The 20,252-nt window shown below is 42.6% G+C and overlaps 1 protein-coding gene across 1 annotated transcript in view; it reads right to left on the bottom strand.

Moving 5' to 3' along the window:
• The window catches only part of rundc3b (RUN domain containing 3b), a 99,191-nt gene extending 85,873 nt beyond the window's left edge, over nucleotides 1-13,318 (bottom strand). Inside the window, exon 1 of the mRNA XM_048559732.2 lies at nucleotides 11,982-13,318. Within this exon, the coding sequence (XP_048415689.1) occupies nucleotides 11,982-12,076 (95 nt within the window). The 5' untranslated portion in view covers nucleotides 12,077-13,318. The remainder of the gene's footprint in view (nucleotides 1-11,981) is intronic.
• Nucleotides 13,319-20,252: the final 6,934 nt, after the last annotated feature.

Raw genomic sequence — 20,252 nt, 5'->3', positions numbered from 1 at the left:
CTGTTGTACAAGGACTCCCAGACCCCTTTGCATATCCACACTTCGCAACACATCACCATTCAAATAACAGAATCAGAGTCAGACAGCTGTACAGCATGGAAACCGATCTTTCAATCCAACTCGTTCATGTCAACCCCGCATCCTAAATTAATCTAGTCTCATTTGCTAGTATTTGACCATATCCCTCTAACCCCTTCCTATTCATACAGCCATCCAGATGCCTTTTAAGTGTTGTAATTGTACCAGCCTCCACCACTTCCTCTGGCAGCTCTTTCCAAACATACACCACCATCCACATGAAAAAATTGCTCCTCAGGTTCCTTTTAAATCATTCCTCTCTCACCTTAAACCGACGGCCGCAGGTTTCAGACTCCCCACTACCCTGGGGAAAAGATCCTCGGCTATTCACACTATCAATGCCCCTCATGATTTTACAAATTTTTCTAAAGGGCACCCCTTATGTCCCTCCTAATCTGTCATAATCATGAGGCACATACACTAGGCAAACATTTTAAGCTAACTTCAGTAAAGTCCTCATGATGAATTTAGTGGAGTGTCAAATCTGACACCATATTTTGAGGTGACTGTTACTGAGCTGTAAGAATGCACAGCCAATGACAAGGAGACATGTACATGCAGAGCTGTTAGCTGCCACTAAAATAAACAAAGTCATGGTTAAAACTCCAGTTAGGGGGGGAAAAACATACCTGCTTCTTTTTCTCAACTGGTTCCTGTTCAAAACAAAGATGATTCAAAACTGACTTTTTTCCATGCACAGTGGTATAATTATGAAATTAGGAACAGGCTTGAACAAAAGCAGAAGGTACAAATCACAATGTTTTTTTAAACTCACATTAAATTTGAAATCTCACTCTTGGAGTGTTGCTGCATTGTCAGCTGAAGCTACTTCTCATATCAAAGCAGCAATGTTCCAAAAGCTTGTCACTTCAAATAAACCTCTTGGACTATAACCTGGTGTCATCCGACCTCTGACCTTGTCCACCCCAGTCCAACACCGGCACTTCCACATCATATTTTCTAAAATCACTGTTGGAAAGAGAAGGTTTCAAAGTATATTCTGACATAAATCTCTGAAGAGCAGAAATATACACATGCTGGAAGCTTTGAAAGGTATCCTTTGAACTCTAAATGGACATTTGATGCTTAATGAGGGGGTCCAAGGCAAGAGTCCATTGATTAATACGAAACACTAACACGGCTTGCAGAACCTTGAAATTGGGCAATTAAAAATGTGATCTAATTATAGAATCATTTTAAGCATAAGGAAACCTACCATGACAGCATTAATAAAAGAGAACGTGACTCTTGAAGAAATTAGGCATGTCCGGAAGCTCACAGCTTCTAACAGCAACAGCTATAGTGCCTACATGGGAGAATAAGCAAACATCTCTACAGCGTGGAGGGCCTGGCCAGTGGATTGAAAAGCAGCCTACAATCTTTCAAGTATAATGTGGAATAAAGCAATGACAGTCCACACAGGAGACAACAGAAATATCAAGGTCAACAGTCAAGTTGTAAACATTACAGGTTGTCACATGAAAGAAAAACACAAACAACACGGGATAAAAAGTGTTTTAACTGCATACAACTAAATTATTTTTCACGAGTATTTAGCTAGGAAACAGATAAACAATCCTACAAAGATGACAGACAGTGATTTGGACAAAATCAAGTGGTTACTAGAGAGATGTCAGACAAAAGTTTTGATGATTCACAGGTTGGCAAGAGAACATAATGGAGGAAAATAGCTTGTAACTATTGTGATAAATGCATAAAATGAATCTGGAGCACCAGCCAGACACTATGCTTCCTGCAACATTATGAGCTTCACAGACCAATGTGAAGTTACACAAGATACTGAACAAAAGCAAAACCCTTAGATAAAAACTTTTAAGCTCTGAGATGGAATAAAGCTCACTTCACGAGGACAAATTTACAGCAAGATTGAAGACCTGAAATTTCCATAATATCGTAAGATACAACAGCAAAATTAGACTATTCAGCCCATTGAGTCTGCTCTGAGGTCCAATCATGGTTTATATGTTTCTCAATCCCAATCTCCCGCCTTCTCCCTGTCATCCTTGATCCCCTTACGAATCCACACACACACACACACACACACACACACACACACAGCAATGAGTTCCACTGATTGATTCATTCACCGCTGGCTGAAGAAATTCCTCCTCATCTCAGTTCTAAACAGTTGTCCTATCACCAAGGCAGTGCCTTCACATTCTAGTCTCTCCTACCAGTGGAAACGCCTTGTCCACGTCCATTCTATCCATGCTTCAGTAATCTGCAAGTTTCAATCAGATCCTCCTCTCATTCTTCTAAACTCCAAGTCCTTAACCACTCTTCATGTGACACGGCCTCCAGCCCTGCAATCACTCTCAAACCACCTCCAGAACTGCTCTAACACCAGCGCATCCTTGCTTAGATACAGGGCCCAAAATACTCTCAATATTCCAATGTGGTCTGACCAGAGCCTTATAAAACCTCAGACATACATTTCTGCTCTTGAAATGACTGCTAAACATTACAATTGCTTTAACTCCACCTGAACCTATACGTTAACCTTAAAAGAATCTTGAACCAGGACTCCTAAGTCTATTTATGCTTTCTGAATCCTTTCTCCATTTAGAAAATAGTCTGCACCTCTCTTCCTCCCACCAAAATGGATAACCTCACATTTTCACATATTGTCTTGTGCCACCTCTATCGTTGTGTCTTCTGCAACAAGACCCTCAGTTTCTTTGTCTGGGTCATTAATGTATAACCTTAACAAATGTATAACCTTAACAAATGTAGTCCCAACATGGACCTCTGCAGAACTCCAGTAGTCATTGGCTGTCAGAATTTCAGACATTAGACATTAGCTACTCCTCTGAGCAAAACTAATTTAAGATCTCAAACTAATCTTAAATTGTCCAGATGAGACAGTGTTTTGCAGGACATGCCGAATGACTAATAGAAAAACAGTGCAAGATAGAGAAGGATGGACTGCAGAAAAACAAAGGAATTGGATGCACAAGTCACACAATGAAAAGACTGCCTTGTCAGACACAGCGAATGCAAGGCAGCATAAGCAGCCAAGAAGATTTTCAAATCTAGCCAGAGAGCACCTCATCCCACTAGCAGACACTGGAGAAAAATGCCAACAACCCATATGTTCACCATCACAAGATGCACACATTTTAACAGTTGTGTACCATCCACGGAAATAAAGAGGCTAGTTGGAACAAACAGTGGCTAATGCACCAGAACAGTCATATTTGCACATAATGGTAAATTGGAGCTCAAAAATGTAAAGTGAAAAACCTAAGCATTGTGGGTAAAAAGGCAATGTTTGGATCTAAATCCAAACATGTACAAATGTCCCGCCTACACTATAGTCATGTGACCTCCAGCAGGTGACACATTGCACATCTGAAGCTATCTTCAGATACCATATTCAGTCACCAGTATTGTGTTATCTACATGAAACAGAGTGTGGGGCATTTCAGTTTGCCTAAGTAGAGGTACCAATCTAAAAACCTCACTGCTTCATTGTGATTCCAAGTCTGTGCAATTTTTCATTTCTAAAAAACCTAATGCCTTTCTGAATATTACCTTTCATAATCAGAATGTAATTATGGTAAGGTTACTTCCAACAGCTAAGATCGATCACCTGGGGCTCAATCTAAAACGTAATATTCCTCTCTTTAAAGAAAGGAATATTATGAGAGGCAAAATTAATGCAAGTTCATTGAATAAAATTAGTCCTATTACTGCAATGTCAGACCGAAATACATTAGTCCAAGAACAATCACTGAATTCTACATTATTAAAGCAAGTTGTGCCAAAATAAACTCCCCCTGTGTGATTTTCCTTTTCTAAAAAAAGCCAAAAATGATGACAATTTATTAATATTAATTTAAAACACTGATACTTTGACATAGACAAACAATGAGCTATTGAATACTTATTTATTGGGAGCACATGAACTGGCATCTTGAAGTAAAATGGTCACTATATATTCCCATCATTACTTTAGCTGCATGATATTGTTTTGGCTTTTTGGAGTTGGAGCATATTCAAACTGAACAGTCAGATAGCTGGCACAAAAGGTACTCTATTACTGGAGTTGATAATGCTGAATTGTGGGATGCCATTATGTTCAAACTGAAAACCATTGCTGAATTTACACCTAAACTTTGCAAATTAGAAGTCACTTTTTAAAAACCTTAACGAGAGAGAGATTGTAGCCATTTTTAAAAGTCCAGTTTTCTTTCAAACGCAGACTCAAAGCTCATTGAATTCCAAATACAGTTTATTAACCACTGCCACGCACAACCACTGGTCTGCTTTCCCTCAATGGAGAATCAGTGCATCTGCTCCATTACAGCACATCAAATGCAAACTGTACATTTTGCAGGAATGAAAACAAAGTTGCTGGAAAAGTTCACCCAGAAGAAAAACAAACAGTAACATTTCAGGACCCTTCCTCAGAACAACACAATTTGCAGTCCCACTTCAGACAAGATGCGATTGATTGAATTCCATAACCAAGTAGTCAGGTAACAAATCATAAACATTGTAAAGAGCTGATTGGAGTTGGAGCAAGTGACCTTTAAGCATGAATATGCATTTTGTAAAATCATGCAGGAGAAAAGAGAACTCTGATCATTCCTGAACAACTAGAGTCTCACTTTGAATGGAAATGAGAGAGGCTGGTTTATAAGCCTTAAACATCCTACAACGCAAAATGATTGAGAATCTGATTGAACATTTGACAGAACGATACTTTAGTAATGGAAACATCATATTAACTTCTACCAGTACAGTCAAAGAAATCCTACCAACAAGGTAAAATAAGGTGGTGTGTTCTATCTACAAACACAAGGTTCTCTGCCTTGTAAGCACTTACTCAGTCATACAGAAAAGATAACGTTGTTAAGGAGAAATAAGTTCACATAAGCTTAGTGCAAGACGGCTGGCAACTCATGCAAAGCAACCACATTTAGAAGGATGTTCACACACAAGAAGTCCATTCCCACTTTTTCAACATTGTGGATAATTTTCTAAATAACCTGTTATTACGCATATCTGGAGTAGGAGGTTCATGAGGTTCTGGCTCAGTGGTAGGGACGCTATAGCACTGTGCCTCAAGACTGCAATGATCATGTAAATAGAAGACGGTTTCAATTCCCCCAATCTCAGACTTATCTGCCGAGCATACCCCCAAATACACCACTCTGCTGCTTTTCTCAGCCTTACATAGAACAGTACAGGCCCTTCAGCCCGTGATGTTGTTACAACCTTGTAGATTTCATCTTGGGCTCTCTTGTGGAATGAGAAAATGTAACATTTCCCAACTACTTCAACAAAATCATTTGTAATTACCTAATAGGCAAACATCGGTTTTATTCAAATACTAAAGATTCCTAATTTAACTGCCCTTGTAAATGTACTTTGACAGAGTGAAGATCTCAGCTGAAGTATAATGAATATAGCATTAGTGCTTGATAGGAATGGGTTTTCATGTACTGACGACATGTTTACATACCAGACTTATGAAAATTTCGTGTTTAGGAACTTGACGTAGTCCAACATCCACTGCACAAAGAGTTCTATTAAAAACCAAAGCAGAAAATGCATTTAAAAAGCTACACGTAGCATGGTTTGAAAGGGCTGTTCAGTTTAGTCCAGTAAATATGCCTCTGTGCCACTTTGAAACAAAGCAAACCTGAAGACTGAGGATGTGTTGACTCAAGCATGAAGTTATACAGGAACACAACTGATCTGCCAAACATGGAAAAAGATGTGGATTTTAACACTGAGAAGTAGACAGCTAATCAGCTTGGATCAAAGACCAACAAATCTGAATAGCCTGAAGAGAAACGAGTAGCTGTGTAGAAGCATAGGGATTTATTCTAATGTACAAATATGTACATAGATTTAAGGTTGACAGACAGGTCAAAGAGGAGACAGGTGATATATTATCTGTATAGAGACTTTGAGAGACTACATCAGTTTTGAACATCAGCCTCAAAGTAGCAAAACTAGACAAGGAGGTTGAGGATGGATTGTCAGGAATTTTTCCCCTCCCCCACCAGAGGGTGGTGGAACTCATTGCATGCAAAAGTGGTAAAGGCAGAAACCTTCATAACATTTAAGTTGTATTTTGTTGGGCATTTATGATGCCGATGCGTACAAGGCTATGAGCCAAGTGGTGAAAAATGATTACAAGAGTTAGGTAATAGTTTTTGACTGGCATATACTTGATGGGCTGATAGAGTCATAAATGTCTACAGCACAGAAAAAGACCTATCAATGCTGAGTTTACAATGCACAGTCATATATAGTTTAATCATGAGGACATGTATAACATGGCAGCTATGATGCTACCAAACTGGCAATGTGTGGACTGAAAATCTGAGAGAACCAGGTCTAACTTGAACCCTAAATACAGGTGGATTGGGAGTCAGGGGAAGCGTAAGGATTGTACCAATCTTAAACCTGATCTCAAACTGCCCTCATTAGAACTTAACAGGGACTGGCCCAGAGAGGGGCAGGTAACCAACCTGCTAACAGGCTCATTATGCTTCAAATGCATAATGAGGATGGAAGCTTCATACATTTTACACTTGATCTGACTGGGTAGTTTTCCCCAGACAGACAACAGCTTCAGCGCAAGCACAAGTGAATTTACTGCATTGTGTGTGGACCCAAAAGGTGCAGTGATGCTTCCTCCCCACTTTCCCAAACCTTACTTAATTTTCTGACATAGCATTCACACAACCCCTCCCCAATCCCCAGATCAGGGTATGGAACCCCTGGTGTCACACATCTTGTGCCCCGCCCTCTCTGATCGCTGTAGGGTTAGGAATGTCAGTCCCCACAGTCCCGATAATTAACCAAATGGGTTCCTTGGCTGCTCCTATGTGGCCAGTCTCCTAGAGCATTCCCCATTCAACTGTAGCTGAGCCCATCAATCAAGCTGGCTTCCAGTCAGATGCCGTTAGACAAACATGCCATGAGATAAGATTCCACAGCCTGCAGGGAAACCCAAACAGCTCAGCTTCTTGGAGATAGTAGGAACTGCTAATGCTGGAGTCTGAGATAACAAGGTGTAGAGCTGGATGAACACAGCAGGCCAAGCAGCATCACAGAAGCAGGAAGGCTGACAGTTTGGGTCTGGACCCTTCTTCAGAAGTGGGGGAGGGGAAGGGCACTCTAAAATAAATAGAAAGAGGGGGAGGTGAGGGTAGAAGGTGGATAGGTGGAGAGAAGGAGGACAGGTCAAGGAGGCAGGGGTGAAGCCAGTACAGGTAAGCATTGGTAGGGAGTTGGGATAGGGGTTGGTCAGCGAGTAGATGGCAGGGAAGATGGACAGGTCAAGGTGGCAGGGACGAAGTTAGCTCTGCACCCCCAGCCTCAATGTAGACTTTACAAGCATCAAAATTTCCCCACCCATTGACCTCATCTCAAGACCAGCCCATCTTGTTCCCGTCTCATTGACTTGTCTACTCTTCCCTCACTTCCTACCTACTAGCCTCATCCCTGCCTCTTTGACCTGTCTGCTTTCCTGCTCCTCTGATCCTGCCTAGCCTGCTGCGTTCATCCAGCTCTACACGGTTAGCTCAGATTCTTGACTCTGCAACCCAACTTGGCAAGCTACTCTACTGATAAAGAATTCAATCCCACCATTGCAATTTGAGTACAAGGAGCTGCCAGATTGCAATAGGGCAGTTCTGAACAAATAGGCTTCTGCTGCCAGGGTTCTCAATGATGGGATGGCGAGACAATGGCTCCTTTGGGCCTGCCTCACAGAACAAACAGAGGGTTCCCTGATGGTTCCCTAGTCAATGGATAGGACCTTCAGTTTTCAGGTTTTGCTGGACTCTCTTCTCTTTAAAAAAAAAGAACCAGGGATGGTGAGTCAATCGAGATAGATAAAACTGTGGTAGACAAAGGCCAAAGGAATATGCATCAAAACATTTGTAACTGGAGTCAAGATACAGGTCAGCCACAATTTAACTGAATAATGGAATAGGCTGAAGGGTCGAATGGCCTATTCATGTGTTGTTCAGTTTCTGTTTGATCTGTGAATATGGAAAAACAAAGAGACTATTCCAAAAGTTAAGAGGAGGAAGACACCAAAGAAGAAACATGTCAGCAAAATATTTTTTTTAATGCCACATTAAACCATATTTGATGTTTGAATAATGCATACTTATATGCATCATACAGCAATTTCCACTGCAAGTACAATGTATTTTTCCTCATTAGCAGGGTACACAACCAAGCTATTTAAAGCAAAGCAGCATAAATGCTTATTTGAACACGAACTTGGGCTTCATCACAGAGGAGATTTAGCCAATATGAAGGCTGCAGCTTGCTGGTTTTAAACTACATTTTGACAAGATGCACAGCATCAGGTACAGATATGACACATGACTTAAAATGCAGCTCTGATTTACATAATGACAACTTATGTTCAAATTCTTCCTCAGCCTCATTTCTCCCTACTTTGTTTAAAAAAATGCCTTTCACAATCCAAGAAATGTGTTCTTTCAACTGGTGCACACCTACGTACCTCATCTTGGTTCAAAGCTTACAAGTGTCCCCCTAAAAACTTTTCTATCTCTTTTTCTCAAAAGCTCTGACATATGCTTTTAGTCATCGGTCCAATACGATCAGTGGAAATTGTTTTATGCTCCTGAGGCGTGCCTTTTGGAACTTGTGGTATATTAATTAAAAAAGGTACTATATAAATACAAAACAACATTTATATGCTTTGTAGCTCTGTAGGTAACATACTTGGAGAATCAGAAAGATATTCCAGGATACAATCAATAAGTGACAGATGCACCTCAAACACCTAAAGAATCTTCAGGAGCTTCAAGAAAGATCCCGATGCCAAACAGTATTTGGTGCGGTTTCCCCCATTTTGAGAGTTTGTTATAGCTAACCAGGAAGGTCACAAGTGTGGAAAAGTTGGAACCCAGCTAACAGCTTGCAAGGCACGAAAAGGCAAAACCCTGTCTAACCACAACTATCCGACCAAGAATGTTACATCTCAATATGCATGATGAACTATGCAGTATGACATTCAATCTTTGATGCAAATTTGATAGCATAATCATTTCAGTTACTCTGTCATGGATGACAAGAGCCTACATTACATTATGCCTGGATCACCCAGTTACAATGAAGTGGGAGAAGTGAAGAATAAGAAATGTTTAAAGTAATTCTAATCTATTTTTAGATGATGTGTAAGTAAGTCACAAGGAAGATTGGACAACATTTGCCACTATCGTCTGATTAAAATGTGGGCTTATTGTTTTTACTTCCCATTTCCTACGTATTAGTTGCTGTCACACAAGTAGCAGCCACCTTTAAAGAAGTGAAGGCTAATTTACAGCTGCCCAATCATTTGTTGCATTTAATTTTAGAACTTCATGTAAATTTGTGTCCAGGTTATAACAAAGCAAAAAAGGTGACAACACTATCAAATGGTGTGGCACCCTAGACACTGCCAGCCTCTGCTCTTTATCACGTGCCACCCCTGTGTGTGTGAAGGCAGAGCATGTTACGAGAACAGCTAAGTATGAGGGAAGCCTTCCTTGCACATACGCCTGATCCAGCTGCAATCTCAGAACTGTAGCTGAAAATGCAATGAATTTGAGGCCAGTTATACGATCCTGGCAACCAACTCTGCCGAGATTAACCATTTCAGCTCAAGTGAAAGCCACAAATCTGGGGCCTCCTTGGTCTATACCGATCAATGCACCTTCTGTCCATACACCCAAACTTACTCTATAGCTTTATGATTTGAGATAATCCCACTGAAAAGCGAACAAGGCCCTTCACAAGAGTAATGTACACAAAAAGGAAACATACGCAGCAGTATTTTTAAGGTTGTGAGCTTCACATGTATCTATAGCATTGGCTATGATCTCATTCAATGTGATTTTATAATGACTTAACAGAAAAACATTTTGATATACTTTGCGTCAAATTTTGGCTCAATATCAAATTTGGTTTGATAATGCTCCAATTAAAGTACCTTAGGCCTCTTACTATGTTAAAAGGCAGCATTTTTTGTAGTCAAAATGTAAATTGACACAGTCAATAGCAAGTGGTAACAACGTATATTGTATGTCGGATGGAGGGCTACCCTCGATAACAGGCTCTGTACGTAAATTATTCAATCAGAAAAACAGATTATTTACTATTGGTGGTTTATACATGAAAAAAACACACTGATCTTGGGATGGGAAAAGGGACTGTTCAGGTGTGTGTAAAGGGCATTTCTGGAAGTAAACAAAAGGGTGAAGGGCTCTTGAGACAGTGGTAGTGCCCTACTTCTGAGCCAGAACGTCCGAATCCAAGACCCATATCCTCCAGAGGTGCAACATCTTTGATCTGGCTCATGAGAAATTCTCAGTCAGGGCTGGTGGAATTTTAGAAAGGGGATTTTCAGACCTCAGGGTCCAGACAAAGCCTGAAGGGAGTGAAAAACGTGTAACGGCCCTACGTTCCAGGATCTCCAGAGTTCCTCGAAGGTTTTACCACTAGAGGAGAATAGGAAGGAGTAACAGGATGGTCATTGAGGGATTTAAACACAGCAGTGAGAATTTCAAATGGAAACACTGGCGGACCAAAACTGAACAAGATTGACGGAGTTTTGGGTGGACAGGATGAAACTTTTGCTTCCTGATGAAACATTTTGTTGGGTTAAACAAAACTGCATGCCGTAGTAGGCTTTTCACAAGAAACCCTCCGTCCCCATTCCTTTACTTAAGCTGCTTAAGTATCTGGTAAGCCATTCCAATCACACTAATTACTCACAGCAAGCATTATTGATTAGTTACCGCGTGTGCACAAGGGAGGGGAACTCAGTCTGAATATCTGTACACACTGAATGAAATCGGACAAAAATGTTTCTCACTACTGGATGAAGTAAGCGAATGGACTGGGGGAAAAAAAAATCAAATAGTCCTTAAACATGGGCGCGCACACGCTAAAAACATGCAAACCCTCAAGGAGCTGTCCGATCTGGAGGTTCAGACCGGAGAGCGCCCTCTTGTTTCACGGGTCAGTCACTTCCACCTCCTGGCGCTCAGTGTCACGCCCGGGTCAGCAGCAAAGTATTTGAATATGTATTTGCACGCTTCCACAGCTGGAAACCCGTACATTAGGAATAGGGACGGCCCTGCAACATGAGGGCAATCATTGCTGTAAACAGGGGCTGAAAATTATCAGCCGAGCCTCAATCTTATTTATTTAATCCTAATATTTGAAACTGATTCGATCGACCAATTGTAAAGTTTAACATTTTGTGATTTTGTCATCGCGCTCCGAGCGGTTCCCTGGTTGCCCACAAGCGGACTTGCTGCCGGGTCCCGTGGCGTTTGCGGCGAGAACAGACTGCAGCGAGCCAGAAAACTGGTTTGTCCCATCCGCGTATCGCCTCCCCAATAGCCCGTCAGTCTCTAAAGTGCTGGCCCTGGAGTCGCCATAAATTAAAGGGGCAGGGCAGCAGGGTGGTCCCAGTCACAAATCTTGGCAAGTGCTCAACGGAAAGGGATATGACACGTGTATTAAACTCAACAATTTAACAAAAAAATGAGTAGGAATAGTCTGTGTCCGCGAAAGATTCACTCCATGATTTCAACGTACAGCCTGATACACATCTTACAAATCAGACTATGGGTAGAGCAACTGCAGGAGGAACTGCACAGTCCCGATAATAGTTCTGTACGGTACACCGAGGAAAATGGATCAAAAGAACCCTTGAAATCAAGAACTATTTTATGATAATACGGACAAGTGGCCAGCAAACCAATGTTAAGGGACAGGAACTGAAAAGGAAATAACATGTCAATATTATCTGCGAGCTCTCAGGGACTCACTGAAGCCGAGCTCACCGGGATGAATGACAATATTTCTGGCAACCAGCCTCGGTTTACCTGCAAACGGTGATGAGGTTTTTCCGCTCCACTGCAGCGTTCCTCGCCAAACTCTTCTTTCGCGAGAAATTTAGTCCCAGGCTGATGGAAGCCATTCTCTCTTCCTGCCCCTCTTTAAAAAGGAAAATCAGTAACAAAAAGTGAACTCTGGCAAGAGTTCAGGGACGGTGGGGGACGCTGAACGCAGGGTGGATCTGCGGTGCACGGCGCTCCAGGAGCAGACTGTGGAAGCGGGATAACTGCTCATTCGTGCAGTCGGCTTTCAGCCACAACACAGCCCGGATTCAGACAAAATAAACCTGCAACTGCTGCAGCACCACGAGAGAGGAAAAAAAACCTCACACAGCAGCAAACAGGGAAGCAAATGATTTGGAACGGCCGACGAGAATGAGCTGTGGTCCACAGGCGCTTGTGCATCGGGATCAATGCATTATGCAACAGCTTTGTACAATATTTCAAGTAGGTCTTCAAGTATTAGCTTGGTGCTCCGCACAGCTAATAACCTAGTTTCCGCTGCTTCTCTCCGGCGTGTGGGAGCCCGGTGCTATCTGTGTCCATTGCTTCGTGTTCCCAACACACACATTCCAACCGAGAAGCTGGAAACAAGCTGCTCTCCATCCCATTTCCTTCTGTCTCACACCACGGGACCGGAAGTTTACAGCATGAATTGCCTTTAAAGGGACACTGATAGCATGACCTCACCCAGGGAGAACATTTTGGGGAGGGAACGATGGCCTCACACGACACATATAACTCCCCACAGGATATCAACATCCGAACACAAAAACCGGCTGTGTCATACTCTATCACTTCGTTGCGTTACAAAAGCACATACTGCCAATGCTGGAAATCAGAACCCCCGGAAATGATGGAAATGCTGAGCAGCTTATTGCAGTATCTGCAGAGAACAATAACCGAACCTGCAGAGGACTGTTTAATGTTTGTTTATAAATCACTGTCGGCCTATAGCTTGTGAAAAGCTTGCATTTCACGTCTTCCGATGTGAATTAATTGGCCAGCGTCAGACTGATTAGGTTGCACTCAACACTCAATACCTTGTAAATCTGTCATATCGGGACTCCGCCTGCTTACCGCCAACATCTATTCCAGCTTGTCTTCATTTCACTTGAAAGTGATGGTTGAGCGTTGAGTGTTCTTCATGGTCTTTTGTTTTGAGTTGAATACTATTTCCTTAAGCCCTAAATGTAATACAAAGAGTTAGCCTTATTTTCACCTCGGAATTTGATAATTAATCAAACAAAACAGAGTTGCAGGAAAGCTCGGGATCGTACGGCTGAGCGAGGTTGCAGAAAGGAGCGAAAAACTGATACCAACAGAGCAGACACGAAATCAGCCAACATTCAGTTGACAAAAACGACGTTTGCTTTGTAAGGAGCTCGATCAATCAACTCTCAATTTTTCCATGAAACAAAAGAAACGGCAACAAATTGTCATTCCTGGTATTCCAGAAACTACTGGAAATGCTCAGCAGAATATAGGCTGTAGGATTTTGGATGAGCTGAGGTTTATGGCGGGTGGACATTCGACCTGAAGTTAAGGTCATTCTTCAATCTCAAACTTCCTCTCAATCTTATCCTTGATATTGAATTCAGGCCAGAGAAGGACAAGCCAAGTATTTACTCTTGATGTCCATTCATTGTACATTTTTACATTATACTCAAAAAGTACATGTTTTATTTGTTCCTGGGGCATGGGCATCAACATTTGTTACTCATGCTAACTGGCCCTTGAGAAGGTGGTGGGCTGCCTCTTAAGTCATTGCAGTCCACATGGTGTAGGAACCTCACAGTGCTGTTAGGAAGAGTTCCAAGATTTTCACCCAGTGACGCTGAAGGAACACTGACATATTGTGAAGTCAGGATGGGGTATGACTTTGACACTAATTTGTTGTCCTAGATGTGTTGCTCTTGTACTTTCATATGGGAGTGGTTGTGGGTTTGGAAGGTATTGTCTAAGAAACCTTGGCGAGTTGCTGCAGTGTGTCTTGTAGATGGAATACACTAATGTTCCTAGGTATCAGTAAAGGCACTATAGACATGTGGAGACTGTTTAAGGAACAGTTGTTGCGAGTGATGAATAAATATGTCCCTCTGAGGCAGGCAAGAAGGGGTAAAATAAAGGAACCTTGGATGACGAGAGCGGTGGAGCTTCTCGTCAAAAGGAAGAAGGTAGCTTACATAAGGTGGAGGAAGCTAGGGTCAAGCTCAGCTCCAGAGGATTACAGGCAGGCGAGGAAGGATCTCAAAAATGGTCTGAGGAGAGCCAGGAGGGGGCACGAGAAAGGCTTGGCAGAACGGATTAGGGAGAACACAAAGGCATTTTACACTTATGTGAGGAATAAGAGAATGGTCAAAGAAAGAGTAGGGCCAATCAGGGATAGCATAGGGAACTTGTGTGTGGAGTCTGAGGAGGTAGGGGAAGCCCTAAATGAGTTTTTTGCTTCTGTCTTTACGAAAGAAACGAACTTTGTAGTGAATGAAACCTTTGAAGAGCAGGTGTGCATGCTGGAATGGATAGAGATAGAGGAAGCTGATGTGCTGAAAATTTTGTCAAACATTAAGATTGACAAGTCTCCAGGCCCGGACCAGATTTGTCCTCGGCTGCTTTGGGAAATGAGAAATGCAATTGCTTCGCCACTTGCGAAGATCTTTGCATCCTCGCTCTCCACTGGAGTCGTACCTGAGGACTGGAGAGAGGCAAATGTAATTCCTCTCTTCAAGAAAGGAAATAGGGAAATCCCCGGCAATTATAGACCAGTAAGTCTCACGTCAGTCATCTGCAAGGTGTTAGAAAGGATTGTGAGCGGTAGGATTTATGACCATCTGGAAGAGCGTGGCTTGATTAAATGCAGTCAACACGGCTTTGTGAGGGGCAGGTCATGCCTCACAAACCTTATCGAGTTCTTTGAGGATGTGACTAGAAAAATTGATGAGGGTCAAGCTGTGGATGTGGTGTATATGGACTTCAGCAAGGCATTTGATAAGGTTCCCCATGGTAGGCTCATTCAGAAGGTCAGGAGGAATGGGATACAGGGGAACTTAGCTGTCTGGATACAGAATTGGATGGCCAACAGAAGACAGCGAGTGGTAGTAGAAGGAAAATATTCTGCCTGGAAGTCAGTGGTGAGTGGTGTTCCACAGGGCTCTGTCCTTGGGCCTCTACCATTTGTAATTTTTATTAATGACTTGGATGAGGGGATTGAAGGATGGGTCAGCAAGTTTGCAGACGACACGAAGGTTGGAGGTGTCATTGACAGTATAGAGGGCTGTTGTAGGCTGCAGTGGGTCATTGACAGGATGCAGAGATGGGCTGAGAGGTGGCAGATGGAGTTCAACCTGGATAAATGCGAGATGATGCATTTTGGAAGGTCGAATTTGAAAGCTGAGTACAGGATTAAGGATAGGATTCTTGGCAGTGTGGAGGAACAGAGGGATCTTGGTGTGCAGATACATAGATCCCTTAAAATGGCCACCCAAGTGGACAGGGTTGTTAAGAAAGCATATGGTGTTTTGGCTTTCATTAGCAGGGGGATTGAGTTTTAGAGTCATGAGATCTTGTTGCAGCTCTATAAAACTTTGGTTAGACCGCACTTGGAATACTGCGTCCAGTTCTGGGCGCCCTATTATAGGAAAGATGTGGGTGCTTTGGAGAGGGTGCAGAGGAGGTTTACCAGGATGCTGCCTGGACTGGAGGGCTTATCTTATGAAGAGAGTTTGACTGAGCTCGGACTTTTTCATTGGAGAAAAGGAGGAGGAGAGGGGACCTAATTGAGGTATACAAGATAATGAGAGGCATAGATAGAGTTGATAGCCAGAGACTATTTCCCAGGGCAGAAATGTCTAACATGAGGGTTCATAGTTTTAAGCTGGTTGGAGGAAAGTATAGAGGGGATGTCAGAGGCGGGTTCTTTACACAGAGAGCATGGAATGCGTTGCCAGCAACAGTTGTGGAAGCAAGGTCATTGGGGAAATTTAAGAGACTGCTGGACATGCATATGGTCACAGAAATTTGAGGGTGCATACATGAGGATCAATGGTCGGCACAACATCATGGGCTGAAGGGCCTGTTCTGTGCTGTACTCTTCTATGTTCTATGTTCTATGAAACCAGTGCATATTGCAGGTGGTGTCAAGCAGGCTGATTTATCCTGGATGGTCAAGCTTCTTGAGTGATGGTGGAAGGAAAGTCATTCATGAAACGATTGAAGATGGTTGGACGTAACACCCTAACTTGAATAACTCTCTCACTGAGGTCCAGTTTCATTGGTGTTCCTTGATGTGAGGGCAGTCACTCTTGATTCACCTCTGGAGTTCAGCACTTTTCCCAACATTGGAGATGTACAGTATGTAAAGACTTGTCCATGAAATCGGCAAAATCTTTGACTCATCTAGGAGTTTCAGAATCTTATGTTAAAGAATACACTTCAGGATACTTCAAAGAAAATGTTAAAAATGGATAGTCTGCATGATTATAGCACGAAACAGATCACATAGATCTTGTCATACACAAGAAACTATCATCAAGCAACAGTAATTTGGAGAAAATTTTGTCTGCAACTCTCTTTTCCACACAACATAATCTCCCAATCCATCAATAATGGTAGGATAGAACATCAGAGAGGTTGAAAGCACAAAGGATTTATCATCACCAGTCACAGTTTCTGTCAGTGAATGGATTTGCATTTGCAGAAAACAGTTACTTGGCAATTGTTATCAACTTGACAATTTCCCAGAAAACCGCTGCTGGGTGATTGTTTGCATGTTATGCGAGATCAGGCAAGATGCAGGAAGGAGGAGTGAAGTTGGGAAGTAAAGAAGCTGGTGGAAGAAAGGACTGAAAAAAATGGGTAAGCCAGAATAGTAAAGTGGGAGGAAATAAAATAAGCTAATATAAATTAAGAAGCCAGAGAAAATGGGAAGAGATAAAGCAAGAAAACTGAGATCTGAAGATACACTATGTAATAAATATGTCTTTTCTTTTTCTATTCATTTGTGGGATGTGGGTGTCACTGGCTGGCTAGCATTTCTTACACATCCCTAATTGAAGGAAGGGCAATATATTTCCAAGACTGGATGGTGAGTAGTTGGAGGTGTTTTTTTTAGAACAGTACAGCACAACACAGGCCCTCCAGCCCACAATGTTGTGCCAACCTATTATACTACTAAGATCTAACTACCCCCATATGCAGTACATTTTACTATCCTCCATGTGTCTATCCAAGAGTTGCTTAAAAATCTCTAAAGTGTCTGATTCCACTACCACTGCCAGCAGCACATTCCACACACTCACAACTCTCTGTGTACATAGAACATAGAACATTACAGCGCAGTACAGGCCCTTCGGCCCTTGATGTTGCGCCGACCTGTGAAACCAATCTGAAGCCCATCTAACCCACACTATTCCTTATCATCCATGTGTTTATCCAATGACCATTTAAATGCCCTTAAAGTTGGCGAGTCTACAACTGTTGCAGGCAGGACATTCCACGCCCTTACTACTCTCTGAGTAAAGAACCTATCTCTGATTTCTGTCGTATATCTATCACCCCTCAATTTAAAGCTATGTCCCCTCGTACTAGCCATCACCATCTGAAGAAAAAGGCTCTCACTGTCCACCCTATCTAATCCTCTGATCATCTTGTATGTCCCTATTAAGTCGCCTCTTAACCTTCTTCTCTCTAACAAAAACAGCCTCAAGTCCCTCAGCCATTCCTCATAAGACCTTCCCTCCATACTAGGCAACATCCTGATAAATCTCCCCTGCACCCTTTCCAATGCTTCCACATCCTTCCTATAATGTGGCAACCAAAACTGTACGCAATACTCCAAGTGCGGCCGCACCAGAGTTTTGTACAGCTGCAACATGACCTCATGGCTCCGAAACTCAATCCCTCTACCAATAAAACCTAACACACTGTACACCTTCTTAACAACCCTATCAACCTGGGTTGCAACTTTCAGGGATCTATGCACATGGACACCAAGATCCCTCTGCTCATCCACATTACCAAGAATCTTACCATTAGCCCAGTACTCTGTATTCCTGTTACTCCTTCCAAAGTGAATCACCTCACACTTTTCTGCATTAAACTCCATTTACCACCTCTGAGCCCAGCTCTGCAGCTTATCTATGTCCCTCTGTAACCTGCAACATCTTTCCACACTATCCACAACTCCACCGACTTTAGTGTCATCTGCAAATTTACTAACCCATCCTTCTACGGCCTCATCCAGGTCATTTATAAAAATGACAAACAGCAGTGGCCCCAAAACAGATCCTTGCGGTACACCACTAGTAACTGAACTCCAGGATGAACATTTCCCATCAACTACCACCCTCTGTCTTCTTACAGCTAGCCAATTTCTGATCCAAACTGCCAAATCACCGTCAATCCTGTGCCTCATATTCTCTGCAATAGCCTACCGTGGGGAACCTTATCAAACACTTTACTGAAATCCACATGCTCCACATCAACTGCTTTACCCTCATCTACCTGTTTAGTCACCTTCTCAAAGAACTCAGTAAGGTATGTGAGGCACCATTTACCCTTCACAAAACTGTGTTGACTATCCCTAATCAAATTATTCCTTTCAAGATGATTATGAATCCTATGTCTTATAATCTTCTCCAACACTTTACCCACAACCGAAGTAAGGCTCACTGGTCTATAATTACAAGGGTTGTCTCTACTCCCCTTCAAGGGGACAACACTTGTCATCCTCCAGTCTTCTGGCACTATTCGTGTAGACAATGACGACATAAAGATCAAAGCCATAGCCTCTGCAATCTCTTCCCTAGCTTCCCAGAGAATCCTAGGATGAATCCCATCTGGCCCATGGGACTTACTTATTTTCACACTTTCCAGAATTGCTAACACCTCCACCTTATGAACCTCAATCCTGTCTAGTCTAATAGCCTATATCGCAATATTCTCCTTAACAACATTGTCTTTTTCCTGTGTGAATACGGACGAAAAATATTCATTTAGCGCCTCTCCTATCTCTTCAGACTCCACGCACAACTTCCCACTACTGTCCTTGACTGGCCCTAATCTTACTCTGGTCATTCTTTTATTCCTGATATACCTATGGAAAGCTTTAGGGTTTTCCTTGATTCTACCTGCCAAAGACTTATCGTGTCCCCTCCTGGCTCTTCTTAGCTCTCTCTTTGGGTCGTTCCTGGCTAACTTGTAACTCTCAAGCGCCATAACTGAGCCTTCACGCCTCATCTTTACATAAGCCTCCATCTTCCTCTTGACAAGAGATTCAACTTCTTTAGTAAACTACGGTTCCCTTGCTCGACCACTTCCTCTCTGCCTGACAGGTATATACTTATCAAAGACACGTAGTAGCTGTTCCTTGAACAAGCTCCACATTTCAATTGTGCCCAGCCCCTGCAGTTTCCTTCTCCATCCTATGCATCCTAAATCTTGCCTAATTGCCTCATTGCCCTTCCCCCAGCGAGACCTCTTGCCCTACGGTATATACCTATCCCTTTCCATTGCTAAAGTAAACGTAACCAAATTGTGGTCACTATCACCGACATGTTCACCTACGTCCAATTCTAAAACCTGGCCTGGTTCATTACCCAGTACCAAATCCAATGTGGCCTCACCTCTTATTGGCCGATCTACATAATGTGTCAGGAAACCCTCCTGCACACAAACTGACCCATCTAAAGTACTTGAACTATAGCGTTTCCAGTCAATATTTGGAAAGTTAAAGTCCCCCATAACAACTACCCTGTTACTTTCACTCCTGTCCAGAATCATCTTTGCAGTCTTTTCCTCTACATCTCTGGAATTTTTCAGAGGCCTATAGAAAACTCCCAACAGGGTGACCTCTCCTTTCCTGTTTCTAACCTCGGTCCATACTACCTCAGTAGACGAGTCCTCATCAAACATCCTTTCTGAAACCATAATACTGTCCTTGACTAACAATGCCACACCCCCCACCCCTTTTACCATCTTCCCTGATCTTACTGAAGCATCTAAACCCCGGAACCTGCAACAACCATTCCTGTCCCTGCTCTATCCGTGTCTCTGAAATGGCCACAACATCAAAGACCCAGGTACCGACCCATTGCTGCAAGTTCACCCACCTTATTCCGATGCTCCTGGCATTGAAGTAGACACTCTTCAAACCTTCCTGCCTGCCGGTACACTCCTGCGACCTTGAAATCTTATTCATGACCTCACTACTCCCAACCTCCTGGACACTGGAGCTACAATTCAGGTTCCAATCCCCCTGCT

The sequence above is a fragment of the Stegostoma tigrinum genome, chromosome 2, assembly GCF_030684315.1.
Source record: "Stegostoma tigrinum isolate sSteTig4 chromosome 2, sSteTig4.hap1, whole genome shotgun sequence".
Classification (NCBI taxonomy): Eukaryota; Metazoa; Chordata; class Chondrichthyes; order Orectolobiformes; family Stegostomatidae; genus Stegostoma; species Stegostoma tigrinum.
Note: the sequence above shows the minus strand (reverse complement) of the source record. Positions and strands in the feature narration are given on the sequence as shown.